This window comes from Apteryx rowi, unplaced genomic scaffold (genome assembly GCF_003343035.1).
Source record: "Apteryx rowi isolate R43461 unplaced genomic scaffold, aptRow1 scaffold_393, whole genome shotgun sequence".
Taxonomy (NCBI): Eukaryota; Metazoa; Chordata; class Aves; order Apterygiformes; family Apterygidae; genus Apteryx; species Apteryx rowi.
The window spans coordinates 443,768-467,706 of NW_020450452.1; the positions used below are offsets into that span (position 1 = coordinate 443,768).

General features: G+C 36.2%; 1 protein-coding gene across 6 annotated transcripts in view; it reads right to left on the bottom strand.

The window, feature by feature from the left end:
- Nucleotides 1-2,870: 2,870 nt before the first annotated feature.
- Nucleotides 2,871-23,939, bottom strand: part of GPBP1 (GC-rich promoter binding protein 1) — a 35,085-nt gene continuing 14,016 nt past the window's right edge. For 3 of the 6 annotated variants that reach the window (XM_026074635.1, XM_026074633.1, XM_026074634.1), the window contains 10 exons: nt 22,458-22,577; nt 16,262-16,385; nt 15,560-15,783; nt 14,773-14,839; nt 12,509-12,693; nt 11,547-11,687; nt 10,846-11,010; nt 7,867-8,051; nt 4,409-4,511; nt 2,871-3,824 (listed from right to left, as the gene is read on the bottom strand). In XM_026074635.1, coding sequence (XP_025930420.1) covers nt 3,666-3,824; nt 4,409-4,511; nt 7,867-8,051; nt 10,846-11,010; nt 11,547-11,687; nt 12,509-12,693; nt 14,773-14,839; nt 15,560-15,783; nt 16,262-16,385; nt 22,458-22,520 — 1,416 coding nt within the window. In that variant the 5' untranslated portion in view covers nt 22,521-22,577 and the 3' untranslated portion in view covers nt 2,871-3,665. The other 3 variants (XR_003254970.1, XR_003254969.1, XM_026074636.1) reach the window with 3 other exon arrangements.

Genomic DNA, 23,939 nt, shown 5'->3' on the forward strand with positions numbered 1-23,939 from the left:
CTTTCCCTCATATAGCCCCAGGCTCCATCAGGCTGATGTGGAGAAGCTTGTCTGAACATCAACCACCTTACCACTTGCTGAAAAGTATTCCCCCATCTTCAAAGCAGGATCCTTGATCTGGATAAGACAGGATAGTAAATGGGCATTTGCTTTGTAAATATGGAAGGGATTACAATTCCAAGGGATTGGTAGGCACTGAATTTAGTATCAGAGCAGTACTCTCTGCTTACAAATAGTAGCAGGTACAAACTTTTTTCTAAAATTGAGGCTCTTGTCACAAGTAAAATAGTATAGATGGATATTTTTCAGATGCAATTGTGTAGGAGAACACAGTTCAATCTCCTCCATACTTGATAATATTTATCAAAGATTGGGATTACAAGAAGAAAAAATCTCCTTCAGAATCCTTCAAGAATCAATGGACACCTTTACTGTAATCAACACTGTTTGTAGCTTCTCTTACTAGTTAAGACAGAAAAAGGCCTTCTACAAACTGATGACAAAGGTCTGTGGTCATTCTAGATGAGATAGAGGAGCCACAGCTCCCCTACTATAAATAAAAGTACCCTTCATACCATTGGCAGCCAAGAGTGTATATTCCCTCATCACCAATTGATCAGAAAACTGGTGATTGATTGATAAAAAATTCCCCTCCTCAAAAACAGGATGGGAAAGGGAGCCAAGAGGATACAGTACACTCTCAACAAAGACAGGCTGGATAGAGAAGAGAAACTGCAGTGATTACTACAAATCATACATCAGCGCCAAATCTGTACGAGCACTCAGTGATTACTTTCATTAAAGTTGAGCTCTCTGGACCCAGCACTGACAAACTCTGTATCCACTAGACACTAAAAAATGTCTGTTAATCCTTTCAGAGCATGCTAGAAGCTAACTAAAGGAACAGGCAAGCTTAGTCCAACAACTTTTTAAGCCTTAAGATTTTTTTTTTTTTTTTTAAGCCTGAAGGCAGCCATTTTTCCAAAGAAACAAAAACATATCCTGGAAAAGGATTATGATACAGGGAAGACAGAAAAGGAAGGCTGATGAACAACTAAAATTAAACTGCTCTGGGAAAGGAACAACCAAAGGCAAAGATGAAAAATTTGTATTGTTAAATACTAGTGAATCAGCATTCACTTTGCTTTATGTACTCATGTACTGAGCAAAACAGAGGGAGACAGGGCAAAAGACTGTCTTCATACATTTTATGAAAGCAAAACAAGAAAAAAATAAACTTTGTTCCAAATGGTTTGGCTTATTAAATCAATGTCCCTATGTATTTTCATGACTTTAGCTGTGAAGAGGAGACAGGATTCCTGATGAACTACTGAGCTAGCTAGGAGGACAGCAAGGATTGGAAGACATTTCCCAAGAAAATCAAAGTTGAAAGCTCAACAGAAAACTACTGAGAGTTCCTCAGTGAGTGAGTAAAGGAAGTGTTTCTTAATAAGGGGGGAAGAAAGAGGCCCAATGCATTACTCAGCTTTGCCATAACTAATTATAATGTAAGGCTATCCAGTTCCTTAATGGGAAGATCAAAGCTTCACCACTTCTATCTCTTACTACAATGAGGGGCAAACAAAGTAACAGAGCAGACAGATCACCATTTAGCTAAGGGTTACAGTTACACAGAACTTTGACACCAGTTTCTGCACTAGCAAGAAGGGTACTCTTACAGTTTCTGCATGTAGAGAAACAGAAATATTCTGAGTACAATTATTTGCATTTTCTCTAAAGAGAGTATTCTCTATAAAACCTGCAAATTTCCCAAGTCCATAAACTTAGTATAAAATAAGTGTTCTACAATTATAGAATCTTCCCAAAGGATGGGAAGAGATGACTTGTCACTAAACTGAAGACAGGAAAAACATTGAAGTCTATGTCCAACTTTGAGAGATGTCAAGGCAAGAAAGTTTTCAATTAGTAGCAAAATGAGTGCATTTACATACCACAAAGTAGGATAGGCAGAAGACTCTGTTGATAAGATGAAACAACCAAAAAAAAACAATAAAAACTGCATCAAGATGCCAAAGTCAATTAAAAAAAAAAAATACGCTGTGAGAAAGGGGGAAGGGAAGAAAAGATCTGCAAGGCATACAAGTACCTAAGACATCATTATTGAGATGGCAGTTTTCCTTTAAAAAAAAAAAAGATCACTTTTATCCTTTTAAGTTTAGACAAGAGCACAGCATAATACTGCAATATATACTGCCAAAATTAACTACACCAACACTTGTATGCCTGTTCCAAATAAAAACCTGACTTAACAGAAACCTCTATTTAAACTAAAAAATAAAAACTAAAAATCCCGAAAACCCCATACTTCACACCCTTGTTCCAAAATTTTTAAATGCCACCATATAAAAAATCTTTTCCTAAAAAAAAAAGTTTAAAACATGGAAAAGGACCTCAACTTTATAAATATTTTTCCTTAAGTTTTACATTGCAAATGAGTAAGACAGTGCAGTTCAAAAATATCTTGAAGGAGGGAATGTCTATATATAAGCTATGTTAAAAAAGTATGTGATGTCACCAAGAGCTGTGCTTACAGATTAATTCTATGTACCATTTGTACAACCCTGGGGAAAATATTTAAAGCTAAAATGAACCAAATAAAACTAAGTAACACAAAATTAGTTTAAGAATGTGTGATTATAAAGAAAACAAGTTTTTACAGAAAGTAACTGAAAAAAAAGTGCTTATTGCATAGATATACTAACATTGCTATAAAAGCATGATCTGGTGACAAAAATATTTTTACTCATTCTGAAATGCAGTGACTGCTGCCAGAGTACATTTAATGTAAATGCAAACAGAACTGTTACTAGATTTAAAAAACAATACCCTTGATGCTATGCACTGAGACATTACTCTGTAAATCAGTTTATTTCCCATGTAGTGGACAAATCCAGTCAGTGTAATTATTTTTCTGCATGTGAATAATTTAACAAAGTGTTTATATTCCCACACAAATATGTTCACAGTGAGAACACTGGGTCTTGCAGTACCCCATAAAGCTTTCAAATTAAAGGTTAGTTCTAGAAATTTGGAGCTGTAACATTAGGGGGGTTTTGCTATAACAATGACTACACTACAAATGGCTAAAGAGTAATTATGTGTGGAAAAGTAGAACAGTACAACAGCTCAATTAAGGAAAAGAGTTTTAGTGCACTTTGCTCATTTTAGCCAACATGCTACATTGCCCTTTTTGCGTACAAAGTGGACTTGAGGATTTACATTGTAAGAAAGAAATGACTTGGCAAGCAAAACACTGTGTCAATTGCCCTTTTTTTCCTCATAGACTTGGACATTTTAAGACAGAAGCTTTGCAAGACATTACACAATTCTTTTTGTTTTTATTATTAAATGAGAAAGTCTGATTTGTTACATTGTCACATTGCTAGTCAGAAACGCTGCAGTGATGAAGAAAGTCAATGCTGGGTCAACCCAAGTCCTCATTCTACAACATTCGTTTACAAAGAAATTATAGTAATGTTCAACACACTCAACACAACATTCCTCGCTTTCTTCAGAGAGAAGTCCCATCATTCTTTCTCTAATGGGGTATGTTACTACATAAATTAGATTTTTTTTTTTTTGAACAATACACCCCCAAATTTTTGAGAGATCAAAATGAGCTTCTACAGATGTTAGAGAAATCTTCACACATCATCATCATCTGATGTATCGCTGCTGCTCGTCTCAGAATCCTCATTCTCCAGAGCAGGTTTGAAAGTGCTGTTTTTCCAGGGGCTAAATTTAAAATCACAGATGAGGCCATTTTTCAAAATGCCATTTTTCCGAAGGCCATTTTTTTGTAACTGAAATGAAAAAAACAAGATGTATTTAGAGAGACAAAAAGCTAAGTACAACAATTAAGTTTCAATATTTTCTGTAACTTCATCTACGGGCTACAGTAAATCTACAGTACTACCTATTATACGTATACACACAAAGAAAAATTCACCTGAGTGCCTTCACTTCTGGATCAGCTACCTGGATCCAAGAACCTCCAACTGTGCTAAGTTAGGTTCTTGCAGTGAACAAGAGTTTTATCCTCTTCCGCTTCCTCAGATTCCTTGCCCCAGTGATCGCTCCCACATGGTCTCTCCTGCGATATAACTCCCCTTTTTTCCAGCCTGCTGCAAACTTCTGTACTAAGGGGGGCAGTGTCTGAGAAGAGGACGGGGCCCAGGAAGGAAGGATGGGTATCCCATTCTCTGTCTACCTGACGCAGTTGGAAACTTGAGGATGGAAGAGAAAGGAAACAACTGGTTCTGAAAAAAACCCACAAAACTGAAATGTCAATCTCCCTAACCACCAAAATTACTGGAGATCCCCCTCAAAGATAGGTATTAAGGACATTAACCTACAAGTTCATAATGGAACATTAACTTAGCATCACCTGTTCACTAATGACTTTGAATTCCCTCATCTCATCCTCTGTTAGGGGAGCACATGTTTCATCATTTTCACTGTCTTCCTGCCAGCCCATCTCCTTTAACAACCTTTAAAATAAAAAGAACAACATTAAGGAGTTTGCTTCATGCACTTGGACTTTTCAAGTTTTGCCTAGGTAGATATGTAAAGATCTGTAATAAGCAGATTAATCAGTCCATAATTATTACTTTTTAAACGAAGAGCTCTTATACAGAAGCATACATCTTAAACTTTAAACATAAAGCACAGAGGCTAAAAAGCTATCGGGTCCTTCCCAGCTGACCTTGTTTTACCTCTACAAACTTGATTTCAAAGGTTGCAAAAATTAAATGGCTAATAGTTTAACAACAGAACATATTCTTATTTTCAAGCATATATCCACACCATCGCTCGCATGTACCAGGTATTACATTTCCTGCCACCAGGCTTGGCCTACAAAATACAGTCTGCCCTCTCTGCCATTCCACTAAACGTAGGGCTGCAAAAGCTAAATTTCATATCATCTAGGTTCAAGAGGTAGACTTTTCTTTATTAATTGACAGAATTCCAAGCTATAACTGTTCATAGCATAAGCAGCCCAATTTTTCAAGTAAACTCTTATGGAAACTAGCCTAAAAAAAACCTGATGGCTTTTCATATCCTGTTTCAATGGAATGGCTGCTTTCCAGAACTACAGCAATAAAGAAAGCAAAAGAGACGAGAATTTGGATCATATGTATGTTCAGCTGTTGATGCATAGGGTCTCTCTTAAAAGCAATCTGGAGCTGGCATTATGAACCTTACAGCCCATTACACTGATACCTCTGCAGCCAAAAGACTGACGTAAGAAGGTATCCAAGACAAATGCATTGAATACATCCAATGACCTTGGCTAGAATACGATATTCATCATATTCCCAAGGTTCAAGCAGCAAGAGAGCAGAATCTAAGCCAGAGTACCTTCATTTTAAAGCAAGAAACTTCCCTAAAGAAGAAAAGAAAGAACGCACTTCCTTTGCAAAGCTGCTCTGGTGGAGCAGCAGTAAACCTCTTTGCAAGTGGTGTGAAGCAGCAAAGACTCACACTGAGCTAGTCTACAGTTTTGTCCTGGATATTAAGAGCAGCCATGAGGAACGCTGATGGTGTCCTTCTACGGCAGCCAACAGCAGAGACTGTGTCTCACCTCAGACCCACAATGTCTTATGCATCAAGTCTGGAGATGGGGACAGTGCACATAGGAGGAGCTGCACTGCTGCTCAGTGATAGAACAGGCAGGCATGATTCAGGACCCAATGGCCTTATGTAGTTTCTTTTCTAGCACATGCTAATGCCAGAGCCAGGAGAGATTTCTTGGCATTTGCTTGAGTATCACCCTAASGGCAGATGCTGACATTCCAGCATAGACATACTACATCCAGGAGTGAGTTTTGGGATGAGGAAAGCAGAAGAAATGGAAACAGATTCCTCTGATGCCAAGAGGTTTCTAAAGTACATGCCAGAACTGATACAGGAATCCTAGGGCTGAAGAACACTGAAAATTTGAAAATATAAGTTAGATGAACTGACAATTGATGTCACATCAGCTACTTCATTTAGCCAGATACCAACAAGAAAAGCCCTTCAACATAACCCTCCCCACACCAAACTCTAATGGGTGAGCACTGGGCAGACCAGCAGATAACCAGTGACAGCACTGACAATTGTTAAAACCAAAATAAAAGGCTGGAATTGGAGGGGGGGAGAAGGAGAGCAGCACCACACAGTTTTTAAAAGAGGAATTAAAGAAAAGAAAAAAAAGGGTTTACAGAACAAATAACAGAAATGGCATCCTCTGTAATGTTTGGACCAAACTGGACAATGTTACAATGAGGAACAGTGTAATCATCAGAAAGCTGGAGAAACAATACCCAAGGCTTTTTTTAATAAGAGAAAATGTGCATTTGTATATATACATACGGAAAAAGACTCTCCATTATGCATGGCTAAATTCAGTTCAATGATAGTTATATTTTTAGCAACAGTAATTTGAGTTAAAAAGTTCTACTGCAAGCAAGCTGTTAATACTATTATATACAACATAGAGAAGAGTTATACAGCTTCTGCTAATGTAAATAAAATTTAGGGTAATAGCTAATTAACTTTTAAGCAATGTCATCTAAACTTAGCAAGACCACTGTCCCTTTAAAGCAGCACTAGACTTCTAGAAATGCTTGAAATAATGTAAACCACATTAAAAAAAAAAATCTGAAATCAGCCAAAGTTGACACCAAGAGGACGAGTACACAATCACTGCGTACCACAACTCCCCCAGCGGAAGGTGAGCCCAAGACATGCTTCATACAAGATGTGCCAATACATTTATTAGGTATGCACAGCTATCCAAAAATTCAGCTGGTCACTTCAAGTCAGATTTATCAGAAACAAGCTTACCATAACATGCGTTTACATGCATGTAGAGGTCACAGCTGAAGGCCTGGTACAATACAGAGACACTGTATGTCTCCAGAACACCACAAGGAAAGAAGCTTGCCCAGAAAGCTGTGAGGGATACTGTTTGAAGTGACCAATGAGATTTAGATTTGACTCCTACCTTCTAGTCTAATATTGCTGTTAATAACCTACAGCAGCGAAGGATTTTTGTCTCCGTTGCCAGTGGAGGAAAATAAAGGAACAGAACAGAGCAGGGTGCATTTCACTTTTCATACTCACGAGGGAAAAGAGGTCATGAGAGTTCCCTTTGTAGGTACTACAAAAGGAAAAGTTCTCTAGTCCTATGTGTACGTAGGATCTATCACTAGAAAAGGACGCTGCATTTCTTTAGTTACCAGGAACAGCAGGAATTAAAACAGACCTCAACAAGCTCACCTCTAGACTTTCAGAGCCATGATTTCCCAGCAGCACCATTCTCTATCAGCTGCTACTACAGTTACTTCTATGAGACTAGAAATGTTTCAATCCTTTTCTGAATTTACTTCCTCCCTTTCCATTGTCTTATGATATCACTGACCGAGTCAACTAAAGTCAGCTATATAAAAGTAATTAATTTCTTTATTTCAACAATGAGGAAAAAGTGTTAACGTAAGATGTTAACTTGAGCACTTACAGTACTATTAATACAGACAGGAATTACATACATTGTTCTTTCAAGATATGCAAACAACACTATCAGAGAGATGAAGGTCATAATGCAGTTTGTTTTACTTACTTATAAGGAAATACATCAAAACTTACTAAAAAGCAAGTTTAAGATGTCAGTACACAACTCCAGTAGAAGCAAAGTATATTCCATGTTAAATTAGAAAACATCTAAGCATTAGGCTCTTACAGTATTCTTATGAAATATTTCATACATTCTCAGTTTTCAGATTATGATTTCTGAGCTGGTAAGAATTTAAGACAAGTTCACTTACCATGAAGGAATACCTTTTATATAAGAGTACATACCTATGTTCTGCCTCAAGTGAGCTTGAAAGAACATTCGCCTGCGGGAAAGTTGAAGATCGAATGATCTGTTGAGATGTAATCGAATCATTTCCATTCTCTTGTGGAATTTCATTTTCAAAGTTTCGGTTTATATCTCTCTCATGATGAGGACTGTTGCTGTTATGCAAGTTAAAGGAGTCATCATCCTGTCAAAAATAATCACATAATCCCATTCATAAATAATCCTCTGCAAATGCTGAAATTCAGTGATTCTGTTTTATTTAAATTACTTTCAAATGGAGAAACTCTATAATTTTGTTCATACTTCAAGAGTTTGCAATACCTAGATACTACAGAAATCTTAAATTATGCCACTGATCAAGTAAAGTAGAAAGCAGTAACTCCATGCTCTACCTCAAACTGTTTTTCTACACAGTTTGTTTCAAACATCTTAAAATCCAAACTTATTTAAGTTGGCTTTCATATTTTAAGAAATGGTAAGTTATCTGTTGAAATTACTAACAAGGTTTCTAATTAAATAAATATCAGAGCTGTGTGTGTCAGGAACAGTTTGAAAGCAAGAGAATTAAGTTTACATCATTTAAGAGGCAGGCTACAGCCACCATACTGCAAATAGCAAATTCATCTGCCACAAATTCAAAAAGATCCAATGTTGCTCTTCAAATCCAGCCAACATCTTCCCCTATACACACACGCACGTACCACAGCACTTCTCAGGCTGTTGTTACAGGAACTGTAACTTATCTAGCCAAGAAATAAGAACTAGGAAGAAAATGTATTTAAAAAGCTGATTGTTTAAGTTCACTCAGATATTAGAAGCTCTTAAATCCTTTAGCCAGAGATGTTTCTTTCGATTCCACTCATTCAGCAACTTGTGACTCTTACTCAGTAACTAGCCAAGTAGCCTTAGAAGTTTTACCAACTGTAAGAAACAAAAAACAAGAACAAAAAAGAAAGAGTAGGATTATCTAGCTAACACCCTTTTGACAATAAAATCCACACATGTGGTGTGTAACACCATTATTCACTGCAGGAGGCAATCACTCAATCAGCCAGTTCCACACTTGTGAGAAATCATACTTCAGAGTCCAGGATCAAGACCATCATCATCATTTCCCTTCTGTTCGCAGTGTTATCTGCTTCCAAAAATTTTAGAACAATGAGCAAGAATTTAAGAACAAATATCCCGGTAAACACATGTTCAGCTGTTAAATTATAAGCCCAGAGAATATGTTGTTCAGATGATCAAAGACAATTCATAGAAATATTAAACAATTTTAATATATTAGGGCAAAGTAACTTCTTGCAAGCATGATTCAGCTGCTAATCATGATTTGCTTCATTATTTTAGAGATGAAGTCTGTTACAGCAGGCTTTAAAATCCCATCAACAGGATCATATTATGAAAGACTTGTGTGGATATCTCCCTATCCACTCAGGTGCACACTATGCCTTCTCTTTATGATCATTAAAATGAACTTGAAAGTAGGACAATTATTACAAGTACATGATTTGTTAACCTTTAACCTCTTTTGATGTCCATTAGTGAAACAGCAATGGCAGGGAACAAGATGCATGGACCTAACAGCAAATACTCCAGACGACACCTTATGTATACCTGTCCAAGGACATTAAGACTTTCCGCAACCAAAATGCTATTTTTTTCAAAATATACTAATTCTGAAAGTCAGCTGTGTACAATGGGATAACCAAATGCCTTTGGTATAAGTATCACAAAGATATTAAGAACTCAAGACAATTTCAGGACCAGAAACTCCCAAGTTCATATATGATTTTGCAGAATTCTGAAGTTCAAGGTAGTGCTTGCCAAAATATCTTTTTAATCTTAAATCGAACTCCTCTATTTCTTAAACAAAAACACATGAACATCACACCCAACACCCACCTCAAGAAAAGCATGCACAGCCATATAATACTTAATGGAAAGATACAGACCATTCTTAACTGACACATATTTAAGTTGTACAGTTCCATTACAGCAAATTTTATTAGAAAACATGAAATAGAAACAGTGTCAGAAGTCACTCTTCCCCTTATAAGGGACGCACACTGGCATCACTTCTCTTATTTCTCGAATCGCAATAATCCTTCCTCCAAAATACACATTTTATTAATTTTGCTGATTTGTCATTTGTGCCTTTTTCACACTCTAAATCACTTCACTCATTTACAACAAACATAGGATGAAGCTATTTCAAGCCTGGAAAATACACTACTTGACTAAGCATGACAAGAGTGCTTATGGCTTGTTGCTGGCTGGCAGCACTGACACACTATATCCTCAGGTGCCAGCTAAACACCGCGTAAGCTGATCCATGCTGAAAGAAACCTGACACTTTATATCAGATACAGAACAGGCCTCCCAGCTCTCAATTAGGAAGTAAAAAGACAGGTTATTCGGTGATTCTGTGATTGTGATGGTGTTATTTAAATATGCATAAATCAAACTATTGCTCCTATGACTAGACTAAGAAGAGAGAACTTCTGGCTATCTAAACACTCCAATTAGATAGGAAACAGTCCGAGAAGTAGAACTCTAAAGGCCTGGATCACATTTTTTCATCAATTGTTTTATAGGATAACAGACAGTCAAGATGTGAAACACTGCTCTACAGAAAGATTAGGTTAGTGTACTAAGCTTATTTATTCTTTTTATTGTTGCTTAAGACACAGGACTAAGACATGATGCTATTCATATATATGAACAGATCCTGCGNGGGGGACCATCTAAGTAGCACTGGTGAAAGAAGTAATTGGGATAACTTTTTAAAATTCATCAAAAGGTCATTCATTTCCTGTATTTAGAGATCCAAGGCCATGACTTGACTGTAGCACAAGTTTCTCAAATGAACTTATTTTCTTGGCATGGCACATCTGTTTACAGCCAAAGAAAGAGTAATTTATGTTCAGTCTGAAACCTGACATTGCTTTATCTATAGGAGTTATGAACCAAACTACCTTCTCTTGCCCAGCATGATTCTCATCTTCATGTTCCTCTTCCACTCTATCTTGTTTCAAAGCTTTCAAAAATTCACTCTTCTTATCAGTCCGCATTCTTGTCAATTTTGTTAAACGAGGCTGACCAACTTTGTCAACAGGGGATGAAGAATTTGACCGATTACACTAAGGAAGGGGTGAGAAATAAAATAAGAATATTAAAAGATTATCCATTTAGAAAACTTTGAATGAAAGACAAAAAGCCTCTAAAGCACCTATAGTTTCAGGTTTCATGTATATCCACATTCAAAACCAGAGAGAACATATTTGTATTTCAGTGTGTGTGTGTGTGTATATATATATATAGTGTATGTGTGTATACATATATATAGCATGATGCATATTTATGAATTTATGGAGATGCAGACTTATGGAGCACTGTTAATGAAAGGTAGACTTCCATGAAACATATCATACATTAGCAGTTTTTAAGTTTAAACCTATGAGGTTATACTTCCTAATGCACCATTTTTACTGCATATCAAACCTACAAAGCAAACTGTCAAGCACTCAAAAGGCTCCTGACATTCCCTTCCTATTTATTAACTTCCACAAAAATAATATTATTTAAAAGTTATACATAAATGTATTAATCCAGTCAAATAATCAAGCTAAAGAAATGGACAGATTTGATAAAAAAGAAAAAAACAAACTTGCTTTACCTCTTTCACTGAATTCTGTGATACACTAAATGCCTTGGCAGTTGATTTGAAAGCACTGAAATTGCCAATACTGTATGCGGATTCATGAGGAAATGGATTCCCAAGTTTATTTTCTTTTGTTTGGCTTTTCCACTGTGTTGGCTAAACAAAAGTTTAAACAAAAATTTAAAGACTCATTAACTACAACAGGATTGTTTTCAAGAATCTTTAGAAAAAATGATTAAGCAAAACTAAATCAGCAAAACTAAATCTACAACTATAATTTAATGCAAACACCTTTCTCTTGTGGAAAACAGACTGCTTATAAGCAATTTATCCTTTCTCAAATACTGTTCACACCTTTAACATAAAGGGTTAAATTTAAAAACAATCAAGACCCTGATATCTTATGCATTAAGAACTGAAATACATGAGCTTTTCATATCTGAAAGTAGTGTTTTTAATGTAGTAAGAGAGTTAAGAACAACTCCATGAGATGCCTTCAGGGGCACAGAAAAATTCCTGAAGGAAAACAGGAAATGAACAGGGAATGTTGCAAAAAGAAAGGGACCAAAATGACACTCCTAGGTTGCAACATCACTACATCAATAATTGCGATAAATTCTGAAGGTACTTTTATGTGAACTATAGTTCTCCACTACGTATTTAATCTGTTAAAAACATATAGACAAAAGGCACTGCTACTCCATAAGTTAGAAAAATCCTTCTCCCACTCACTTGGACAGCTCTTGCACATCTCAAAAAAGCTAAATCAGAAATAGAGATCAAAATACAGTACAGTTTAAAACGAAAAATAAAGAAAAGTGTTTCCAAACACTTTGGGGGTATGCTGCAGTTAAAGTACGCAAGACTTGAAAGCATAATACTCTAGGAACAGTATTCTTCGGGTGAAATAACCACATTCAGAATTAGGGCATGATTTTTTCAGCATGTTGTTCATGCCACCAGTATCCAAAACTTACTTTTGCAGGTGGAGTGGCTGGCTTAGGGACTAATCCTTTATAAACACTTGTGCCGGTTCCATTCTTGACTGACTGTGAGTGAAGACTTCCTACAACAGGGAATCCAGATATCTGTAATTCTTTAGTACTGCCCTTTTTAATGACCAGCATTCTTGGAGATCTAGACTTAGGATTCAAAGGATACTCTGGAGGCGGGGCAGGAGGAAGAAAAATATATATTTTTTATTATATAAATAAAAATACACACACACACTTTTAAGTTTCCAGTTCATAGGGTACTAGGTGGCCATACAGTCCAGAGCAAACAGGAACTTAGTCCAGCATTAGCTTCATCAGTAAACACATTGTACAAAGTTGGATAAATAGAAGTTCTGCTTCATTTTCTACAATCATCATTTGTAACATTATTTGACTTGGCATAGCAGGAATTTTAGCTTTTGGAAAGTAAAGTTATTCTTCAGTCAAAGAAGAGAGCTATATAGCATTTGTTTGCAAATCCAAATACTGTTAGTTGTTAACAATTATCTAATCTTCAAAAGATTATAGTTTTTATATTTCAGTTTAAGGTTACTAAAGAATAATTTTATATATTTATTAAAAGCTCAGTTTAGAGTCAAATGTTCCACACTGAAGCTCTATAAACACGAGAAAAGGATGTGTACTACTCCAGACCATGGCAATGACAGCTTTCTCTACCTCTATGCCTCCGCTGGGTGTAACAACACTTTTGAAGCTCATCCTATTATTTCCAGGTTCAAGAGAGCACTAATTAGAGAGATACAGTCAATTGCCATAGCCACTAAGCAACTGACACTTAACAGTCTCAAGAACACCTACAAAACAGATCTAAAATTTACAAAAAGCAAAATAACCATTTTAACGGATTTTTTTTTTTTTTTTTTTTTTTTGCACAGGTCTTTTAATCCTGCAGTAATAAACTTTCCAAGATCATCTCTTCTCCCTGCAAGCATTTCTACTTCATGGGCAAAAAGTGTCAGTATATCCTACATTAAAAAAACTTATCATGAAAGAATAAATTATTTTAGCTTTGTTTAGCTGATACATGTTACAAAACTTATGTAACAATTGTGTATTTTGCTTTCACTGAACTTTGTGAAAAAAACTTTCTGTAACGCCAACATGGTCACATCCCATATACACAAGATAAAATGGCATCAAAAGCATACATTTTTTAACAGATATTAAAAAGGATGGTAAAATTCCTCCTGTCCTGAATATTAAGTTTCCTTGTGCAGGGAATAAGAACAGCCTTAATTTCAGTTTTTCAATTATAATACAAGGCCTGCAATAGCAGATATGTAATAAAGCAAAATACCAAGCTATAAACTTTAACAAGTTACTGCACTGTAGGTTACAGTTCTATTTAGCTAACAGAACTGTTCCTTCCTTCGCTTGTGAAGAGTGACACCTAAAACCTGGAAAACTTCTTCAAATCAAACTGAGCCACATTATGCAGCAGAGTGCTACAAAGACTGTAAGTCTCCTGAGTTGCTATGTAATCTCCCCAAGACTTGGTTAGGAAAAAAAATTAAACTATTACTACCCTTTTATATAAAGGGAAATGTTCTTTGAGTAAGCTTATTGCTTTAAAAAGTGTACAGTCTAACGCTGCCTTCCTCTTAGAGCGAATTGTGTATTCAAAACCTACAGAACTGTAAAGTAGTAGCCAAATACATAAGGTAGAGATGAGAAAATAACCCCAAACTACAGTTCAGTTCACTGCCCACTCATGGTTGGCTCTGGAGTAAGTAAATAATTCATAAAACACAGGCAACATGGCTGAAGACATTTGCTTCCAGAAAGAGACCTTAAATCTCAGCAAGCTAGCCTGCTCTCTCCAGCCCTCCCAGGTTTCTTTGCAAGTTCTTCTAAACATCTCTACTCAATTAGCAGCTTTCTTTTATGAAGTCTTCAGCTAGCTATTACATCACTAGCTTAGCTAACCCACTGTCATCCCATTTCCTCTCTGGAGGGGAATTCTTGACGTCTTTACAAAAAGAGGTATACTACTTCTAGGACAAGAACCCTAGCTGTGCCTGCATCCACAAATCAACAGAACAATACCCAAACAGAAGTATTACCTCTCTTATGAAAAGGTAGTTACATTGTGGCAATATCAAAGTTTCCTCAAATTCAAACCATACCATTGTAATATTCTAAAAAACAAAACCCCCCATCTGTTTCAAATAAAACAACTTCTGATCTCTGCTAGATTTTTATATTACAAAGTCAAAAATACTCACCCCACACACCTGCAGCTAAAGATTTATTCTGGTTTGGTTCTCTCTCATATTCAGGATTCAGTGATGGCTGAAAGGAAGTTTGAACATTATTAAAAATGAAATTTAACAGTAAGTTTTAAAATCTGGAATCAATGAAATAAAGAATCACAATAAAATCTGAAGCATACTCTCTGCTAACAAAGATTTTTAAATAGAGACAGACTAAACACTTCCCCCCAGAACACACCCAAGTAAATCAATGCTCACTTGTTACTTTACCCTTCTCCAATAAAATATCTCATGCAGTACTCAACACAATTATATGAACTGTGCAGAGAAAGCAAAAAATAGCGACGTGCAGTTCTTCAAAAAGGAAGCCTACTCTTCCTCTTACTTCCTACAATTCTAGGTTGAAGCGTGTGACCTCAAATGGCAGGTGGCAGAAAGATCACTTGTTAGTACTTCAGATTTCCATTAATGTAGTCATGTAGAATTTAATACACACACATGCCACAGTAAACTGCAGTAAGATATTATGAAATAAACTTAGAATCCAATTGTAGTTTCACTTATAAACACCTGAGCTTCATTTAAACACTTAGGTGACAGTAACAAAAACAACAGTAACTGGAGATAAAAAGAGAAACAAGTTAGTGGACAGATGACTAACACCCTCTTACCTATGGAAAGGGTGATCCCTTATAAGATGATCTGTAACTGCTGAAATCTCATCAAGTAGCTTGCAATGGACAAAATGGCACTTGCAGAAACAATGAAAGCTTGTTTATTATAATTACAATTAACTTACAAAATCCTCAGCCTCAAACTGTTTGGGTTCTTCCTTGTCTTCCTTTTTCCCAGTTTCATTTTCAGGTACATTATTTTCATGCAGTCCTTGGCTTTTTCCACAGTGGAAAGTGCTGGTACGAGTGCGAGAGCCTCCGCCATGATATCCCGCACGATGGTTTATATTTTCTGTACCATTTCTGCCTTGTGAACGCCAACCATTTTTCTCTTTTCTCCCAAAATGTCCTTAGATTTTTAAATTTTAAAGAAATGTAATTACAAACAGTTTTGAAAGAATGTTCTACTTTTGTAAAATTGTTAGAGGAGTTTGGCAAGCAGGTCTATACTCTGGGATGCGATAACTTAGTTTACATTCACATAAGCAGCAGGGTAGAATCTCATAGAACAGTGCTAGAGAAAGAAGACAGTAGTCTGACATTAAGACAAACGCTTTTTCTGACTGCTCATTTATGTTGCTGTCTAGAAAATTAACTCCACATTTTTATTCTTGCTAAAAGAGAAATACACCAGCAAGCACACTACTCCAACCAACTGTTAGTCATGCTATCCCGTCCCAGAAAAAATGTCTTTCCTATCGCTGTTCTACTACAGAATAAGGCATCTAGCACAGGACAGCTACTATCTTCAGATTTTTTTCTAGCCAGAACGCTACTAAAAAATAAAGCAAATATATACAAGATGTTCCATGAAAGATAAATCATACCTCCATTATGCCTTCCAATATTAGGATCAAACCCATCTGAAGAGTTGTGTCTTCTGCGATTTGCTTCATAACGACTCTCTGTCCACGAAAAATTTTCAGAATGTTTCTCAAAGTTCAGTGATGACTGGAAAGGAGCATAAGTAGTAGACGGAGATATCTAATTACTAACAAAACTGAGTTATCAGAGCTGATGTGCACATTATTCATGGTATATACAAACCATTTTAAAAAGGACTTTGAATGCCAGCCCATATAGTAGCTCTCAAGTATGCATATGTTCAGAGTTATGTCATTACCTTCCAGGCTAGTAGAAGCTACATCTTCCACTTCAGGGTACTGAAACAGAGTTGCTTGTGTCATTGTGTAACAAGGAAGAAGGACACAGGGTAAAAGTCCCAAGTGTTTTGGTTTGGCAGCAGAAGAGAGTAAGGAGTGATGCATGTTGCAGTAGAGTAAAAAAAATGGGGGGGAGTGAGAAAGAACATAAGAACCCAGTTTTGAAGCCAGGACAGAAATATGGGATCTTGATTTGGGCAGTCAGAGATTGCACGTGTGCACTGCACAGAAAGCTAGGAGAGGCTCCCACTAGAGGCAGCTGTAACCAAAAGAGCCCAGTTTATAAGCCTTGTCATTACAATTTAATACGGCAAATGCAACTAATTATGAAATACAAATAAAAATCTATGGAAGAGTTGAAAGAGTTCAGATTCATCACTATACTTCAAATTATCAGATTGTAAGTAGACATCAGAAATTTTAAAGTAATAAATACTTAATATATCAGTAGGAAGTACTTTATTAACTAAAATATTGTGTTGAGAATAGCACTCAAAGTCAGAAATACATCTTTACTAGAATTCATACCTTAGGGTATTAAACATTAAAACAAAAAACAAACAAACATCTTACAGCAGCTATCTTTCCTATTATTTCTGTCTGGCTTTACTATTTTAATACTATAGCATTTCTTTCACTACCACAGCTCAAGAATTAAAGAACAAATTTTTTTTCTACAAAAGTAATGCTTAGTCTTACTGTTGGATGTACCGCACAACTGCCGATGACAGAGGAAGACTGTGTTCCCCAGCACCTGCCTGTCACACAATCCATTTGGTGCAGATGAAGCAAAGCCCCCTTCTCTCTAGTACCAAACCTACTGAGCACATATATGTCCACAGTGCTGCACCTGACCAAAAGGTCCGGCACTTCCAAGTGCCATATTAGCTGTGAATCATAGATGAACAGCTGTGTGAAAAGGTACCAAGTCAGAAAAGTAGATCTAATGACTTCAGGAAGCATTTGCTTTACTGCACAAGTATCCATTTGCTGCCTGAAGCACTTTCCCTCTCCAGATCTGAAGAATATTCAGGGAAAAAAAGGACAGTAATAATGGCTCATTCACATAATCCTTGGGATCATACAGCCCAAGGTCCATGATATACCAGTTCTTATTCTTACACATTCTGAGTCGAGGCAAAAGAAAAAGGTGAAACATTCTATTCTGATAGCAGTGTGTCTAAGATAAAATAAAAAAATCAGTTTGCCTCCTGTCTTGATCTAGACCTCACTTCATCATGAAATATTATCCCTGTAGAATCCTCGGAAAATATTTCTAAGTTTTAGCTGCTACCTTTCATACCCACCTATGGAGAAAGAAACAGAGACATCCATTCTACTATACCCAAGTAAAAGGCAGTTCTAAGTTTTTCAGACTACATCTGAAAGAAAAAAATCTCTGTATGGTTCAGAAGGCTTGAAGTAGCCTGAAAGGTCCCATGTTTGACTAAAAGGATGCCAATTTCTGGTTCAAATCCTCAGAAGGAGGCAGGAAGACAAATGAAAGAGCAGAATAGTAGTACAGTTGAAAATATTTAACGAAGAAAAACAAAAGGAAATAGGCAGAAAGGTTCTGGCTTTAAAGGAGCAAATGGGATCATAATTTCACCCTGTAAGTTTAAGATAAACATCTAAAGGAAAATCTTTAATGTGCACTTGTAATTTAGAGAGGAGGAAAACAAGCACACATAAAAAAAAAAAAACCACCACCACACACACTTAACCTGAAGTCTAAGGAAATAAGGAGAAAGACTGAGCCTCACCCTTAGAAAAGAGATTTATAGAAGGATGTAGCTGAGGTGATGATAAAAGGACATTAGAAGAAAAAGTAAGGATAAGCATGATCGACAGGGGAAACTTCCCGAAGGCAGGGGGAATTGTTCATCACTATCATTATGGAACCTCAAGCTCCACATTTCTCTCTCACCAAAAAAAACCTGTCTGTCACATGCTAAATGCCATTCATGTGAAATTTAGTTTTAGAGACCTTGTCATCTTGCAAGGGGCATCTCAAAAGGCCATTTGTGACAAGGTTTGAAATCTGTATAGCCTAAATGCAAGGGTCATATTAACACTGGTACTAGTAAACTTAGATTAATAGCAGCTACAGCTCTTCAGCTTGGAGTTTGATGCTGGCCTGACTTCATTAGGCTGACTGCTTTTTGGTGTTGGTTTGTAGCCGAATAGACATTTCATATAGGCATTATTTGTCCTGTTTGTCACATTAACCTGTGAATTTTCCTTGTCATCACCTAGAGATATTGTGCAACCTTCATGACTACCAATACAAACCTTGACAACATGATTCAAATTAACCATGAATAATGCAGGTCTGAAAAAGAAAGCCTGAAGTTATATTCCAAAAATTATTAGCTATTAAATATTAATATAGCTAATTTAGAAGTACTCCACTGGTCAAAGAGAGCAAGAATAAAAGCCTGAATCACAATGTAAGAAGTTCACCTATTTTGAGAAAAATGTGGCAGAAAGTGGTTTTCTTCTTATCCCCCCCTCTCAAGACACATGGACACGACAGATGGCATCTAAGTTCCACTGAAGATGCCCTCAGGAGAGCTCAAGGTGGTATTCAAAACCTACTGGCTAAAATTCAAGCTCAAGTAGCCTAAAAATAAGTTTAAAATACAAAGCGTATTTCCAGATTGTATAAAGTCAACTTGAGAGGGACAACCCCTTATCATTAAGCTCTGAACAGTGAATTATTTCCTTGACAAATGCAGGGAAGAAAATAGAAAAACCACAAAAAGCAGTCAAGAGATCTAAATAGTTAAATTATCATAATGAATCTTTCTATTTCAATAAAAAAAAATTTATAAAGCAAACTTTGAATAAGCTACCAAAATTTAAGCAAGCTCCAGATTTGTTGATTAAATACGAAATTTTAGAAGATAACTCCATGATCATTTACATATGAAGACAACTTTCTAGTATTCTCTTTAGAGTTTAGCTTTCATTTCTTAACTTTTAAAAATACATTTTCATAAAGTTTAATTGACAGGATTTTTTTATATATAGTGTTCAAGTTGTACATGATTTAATGCATCTCAATTCACTAAGCTGTGTGCAAAAATTGTGCAGTTTGCATTTTCCCCACATGATGGAGGTATCAGTCTATCAAGCTTTTTGTGCCAAAGATGACAGTAAACTTTGTAATCAACAGGAAATCTACTGGTTATTTCTGGAAGTTGAGAAATTATCTGACTTAATTCAGCTAGTCAAGAAACAAAGCAAAATGATTTTCAAGCATAAGAAGTCTTATTGCTTGACATGAAGGAATAGGACAACCTTGCAAAAACCATGAGTATACCAGCCTGTTTACAATCTCCTCATATTTTATAGGAATGCTTTCAGAGAAGTTTTCTCCATATCCCAAGCTGCCTACACTACTCATGATATGTTCCTGTTTCCACCTGCCCAGCTGCAATACAATACTGACGCAAATACTAGATTTGAACTAAAGCTACCCAGCAGTGGGCTTCGCTATTTAAGTTACAGACAGATGATATTAAAAACAAACAACAACAACCACCAAAAAACATATACACAGCACTTATCCTTAAAAGGAAATCATCAGCAGTAAGTGAGGTGGATTTCAGCCAAGCTGTTATCTGTATCAGTCACATTAAGAAAGCTCATTCACAATCCTGATTTCCTGGTATCTGGTTCTTCCGATGTCAACCTTTTACCTATGCGAGGGAAAGCTTCAGCTATTCAGGACTGAAGGCAACTAAACCCCCAAAGATGTAATACCTAAAAGGTCCTCTTCCAGGAAATAAAAAACTGACAGGATAGAGCTCAGTTTCTCTTCTTAAGTTTAAAGAATGTTGATACCATAGCCTCATCCCACCTCCACTCTGCATGGAACATGAGACACCTTGCCCTCTTCAACCCATCCTTCATCTCAAGCCTTCTTTTCTGCTTTTCTCTGCAGCTAAATTGTTGAGATACGGAAAGAATAATAAAAGGTCTGTTCTAGGAAATGATGGGGTGGAGGCAGACCCTTCTGAAAGACCCACATTTTTGAGGAATGACAGAATGAACCTTTTGCTATAAATTAGGAGTTACTACAAATGGAATAGGACCAAACAGGCACTTTTGAGTGCTTAACATCCAAATGTGCTGTATATCATGGAAAGCTAATCAGCAGGGAGCAGGTGAAGCAAGGAAATAAGCTCCATTTCAAACAAGTGTAAGATGAGGCACAAAAACCGTAATGAAGAAGGCACCTGKGTAACCTACTGTTAAGTTTTTGGAAAAGATAAGAGAGCCTACCTAAATCCCTTGAGGCAAAGATTCACAGGAGAGAGCATGATCCACAATAGATGCTTACAATGACATTACCTACAATTCAGGAAGGAAGTGACAAAGAAGAAAAAAAAAATCCACACCTGGAATAGATTCAAATAGTTCTGGGGTAGTGCTGGAACTTACTTTTATCCTGCTCTATTGACATTTAAAGTCAGATTATTCCAGCACTTTCTTGAAATATGCAGAGAAAGAGTGTTCCGTAAGTGCGATACCATCTTAATCTAAGATCTGATTACTGTTTCTTTAGGTAGAGGTCTATTAAATTGGAAAAAGGAGATCACAAGCAGTTAAATATCCCAGAAATCAAATAGAATAAACAGACCCCAGTTATCATCTAGGAACAGATAGGCCTAATGTTCCCTGAAAGACAACTGACAGTTGCTTAAAGACTATACTAAACAAGATAGCTACAATTAGCGCAGAAGAAAGAAATAAGAGTAATATAATGACCCAACTCAGCTCAATGACTCAACTTTAAAAAATGTACGTGCATATAAATGTTTATATATAAATGTACACTCACTTAAAGCAGTGAGGACAAAACTAATACTGACTCCGCATTTAACAATAGCACAAGCATATAGAAATAAGTTTATAAGGGTTATTTTGCATGGATATGAAGGACAAGAAAGTTCCATAAATACATTAAAACAAGGCAATGACACTCTCATAGCTGTAGACCATTGTGGATATTGCATTCAAAAGGATTTATAATGAAGATAGGTTTCTTAATAGAAAAATAATACAAACAAATGACTGTAATTTGAAATATCCAGTGCTGCCTCTGCTTCTGCATTCACCCAAGATTTTTTAAAGAAATATAGGAGCATAAGGCAGATAACAAAAAATTAAGGAACATTTAGATGAAACAGATATATTCAAGTCTTCCTAGAATACTTATGAATCCTAATGATTCAGGGATCATGCTTTCTTGTTCCCAAGCTAACCGTCCCATTGCATAAGGTAAATAAGGCACTGTAGATAAAACAGCCACAGGGAGGACACACAACTGTTTGAAAGCACCACACCCCAGGAGTACTTACAAACATCCCACTAGCAACTGAAGAGCCCTTTCAGAAAGTCTATTTCTTTTTTTTCTTTTTTTTTTTTTTTTAAATATTCAGATGACAGAATAAAGAATGCTTTTCTATAAAAGGTATAGGACACTAAAGAGAGCAGAATTAGAACTCAGGACATCAAACACATACCTCTGTCTCATTTCTTTTAGTATAAAAATACAGCAATTCAGCTTAAACTACTGATAAAAGTAAACTCAATTTGACAACAGATCTGACAATGTGTCTAAGCATGTATTTCTTTTCATGAACTCAGCAGCATGGACAAAAAGAGAGATACAAACTTGACAACCAAGGTCCAACTATTTAAAAATCACAGCAAGATTTACCAGATGTCATCTGTTATCACTCTTCATGTATTCATACAGAGCTTTATATTTTTACTATGATTGAGGTTATAGCATTTAAACTTCTTTAATAATAAGACTATCTATTCAAAAGGACAGCAAAGAACATACCTTTGTTGATGATGGCGGAGTAGGAAAATTAAGCCAGGCTGGAGCAAAGTCATGCTGCGCCATTTAGGTCCAGTCTCTCCAAATCAGTGAAACAAGGCTTCAGCACCTCATGGCAAGTCCCTGTAATTGGAAAAAAAAAAAAAAAACAAGAAATTAGTACATTTCAGATGTTTATCTTACAAGATTATTATACTCATGATGTTTCAATCATTATTTCCCTTCTGTTTTCTAGTACTATTTTGTCAGACAAATCTGTTTTTGAAACTAACATAACCTCATCTGTCACTATGGCAGCACACTTGCTCTTTTAATACCAAAGTATCACAGTGATTAAATATTTTACAGGTATTGAAAATAGAACCATACCATTCACCTCATTTATAAAAGGAAATTTAAAAAAATGAAGCATCTAGTGTGAGGTCAGATCAGAAAGCTGTGGCAAAATTAGCTTGTGAAACATTTTCTGGTCCTGTCTGGAATGAATTAGAGAAGCTATTTCATTCGCTTACTAGCAGAAGCTAATTTTTCAAGTTAGTTTCTGAAAGTTCATCTCGGAGGCCATACTAAGGTTCCTCATGAAAAGACTGGATGCTCAGGGCCACCAAAACTCCCGAATTTTCTCTAGACTCAATGGAAACAGGGCATACAATTCCAGAAACACTTCCAAAAATCCAGTAAAACCCTCTAGTTTCAGAACATTTTTTCTTCTGGAAAAGCCATCTTCCCTCCCCTCCAAATAAACAGTATTTTCTAACAAAATAAAAAGCTTCTGTAGATTAACTATCTTCTTCATTACTAGTAAAAACTCAAAGGTAATAAATGACATCCCAAAAAGCAAATAATATCTGCTCAAACACTTGCACCCATACTTCTAACTCAAACTAATCTGCAGCCACAAAAAAACACATTTAGACACATTAAATCAGTTAATTTACTACACGTGGTATGCAAAATTATACTATGTTTAAGCTTTTGCAAAGAGAAAAAAGGCAGAGACTTTGAAGATAACACGGAAAACAAGAGTCTCCCAGTAAAAACTATGAAAAATAAACCAAAATACAGTATCTTGTTTAATTTGCTTAGTTTACTAAGTTAACAGTTAAATTACTAATATTATTGCACAAGCATTGAGATGCAATGCATTTTGTGGCTTACAGAAGATAACTGACCACTTCAGGTCAGGTCCTTGCCAGCAAGAAATCCTGCCAGCTTTTGATCATGAGAGAAGACCATTAGAAGAATGGGCAAGAGAATGGCTTAAGATATTAAGACCCAAGAGTACTTTTTCTACCCCATGTTCTCCTCATAGATGGGAAAACATCACTCAGTAAGCAAGAGAATACAAGATAATGTTAACTATATAATTTGAAGCTGAACTATAGCACAGAAAGGGAAGAAATGGATGAAACTACCTAAATTACAAGGACATCTGAACCATGGTCTGTAGTTAGGCAGTGCAAAATTGTCAATGATGCAGAAGTA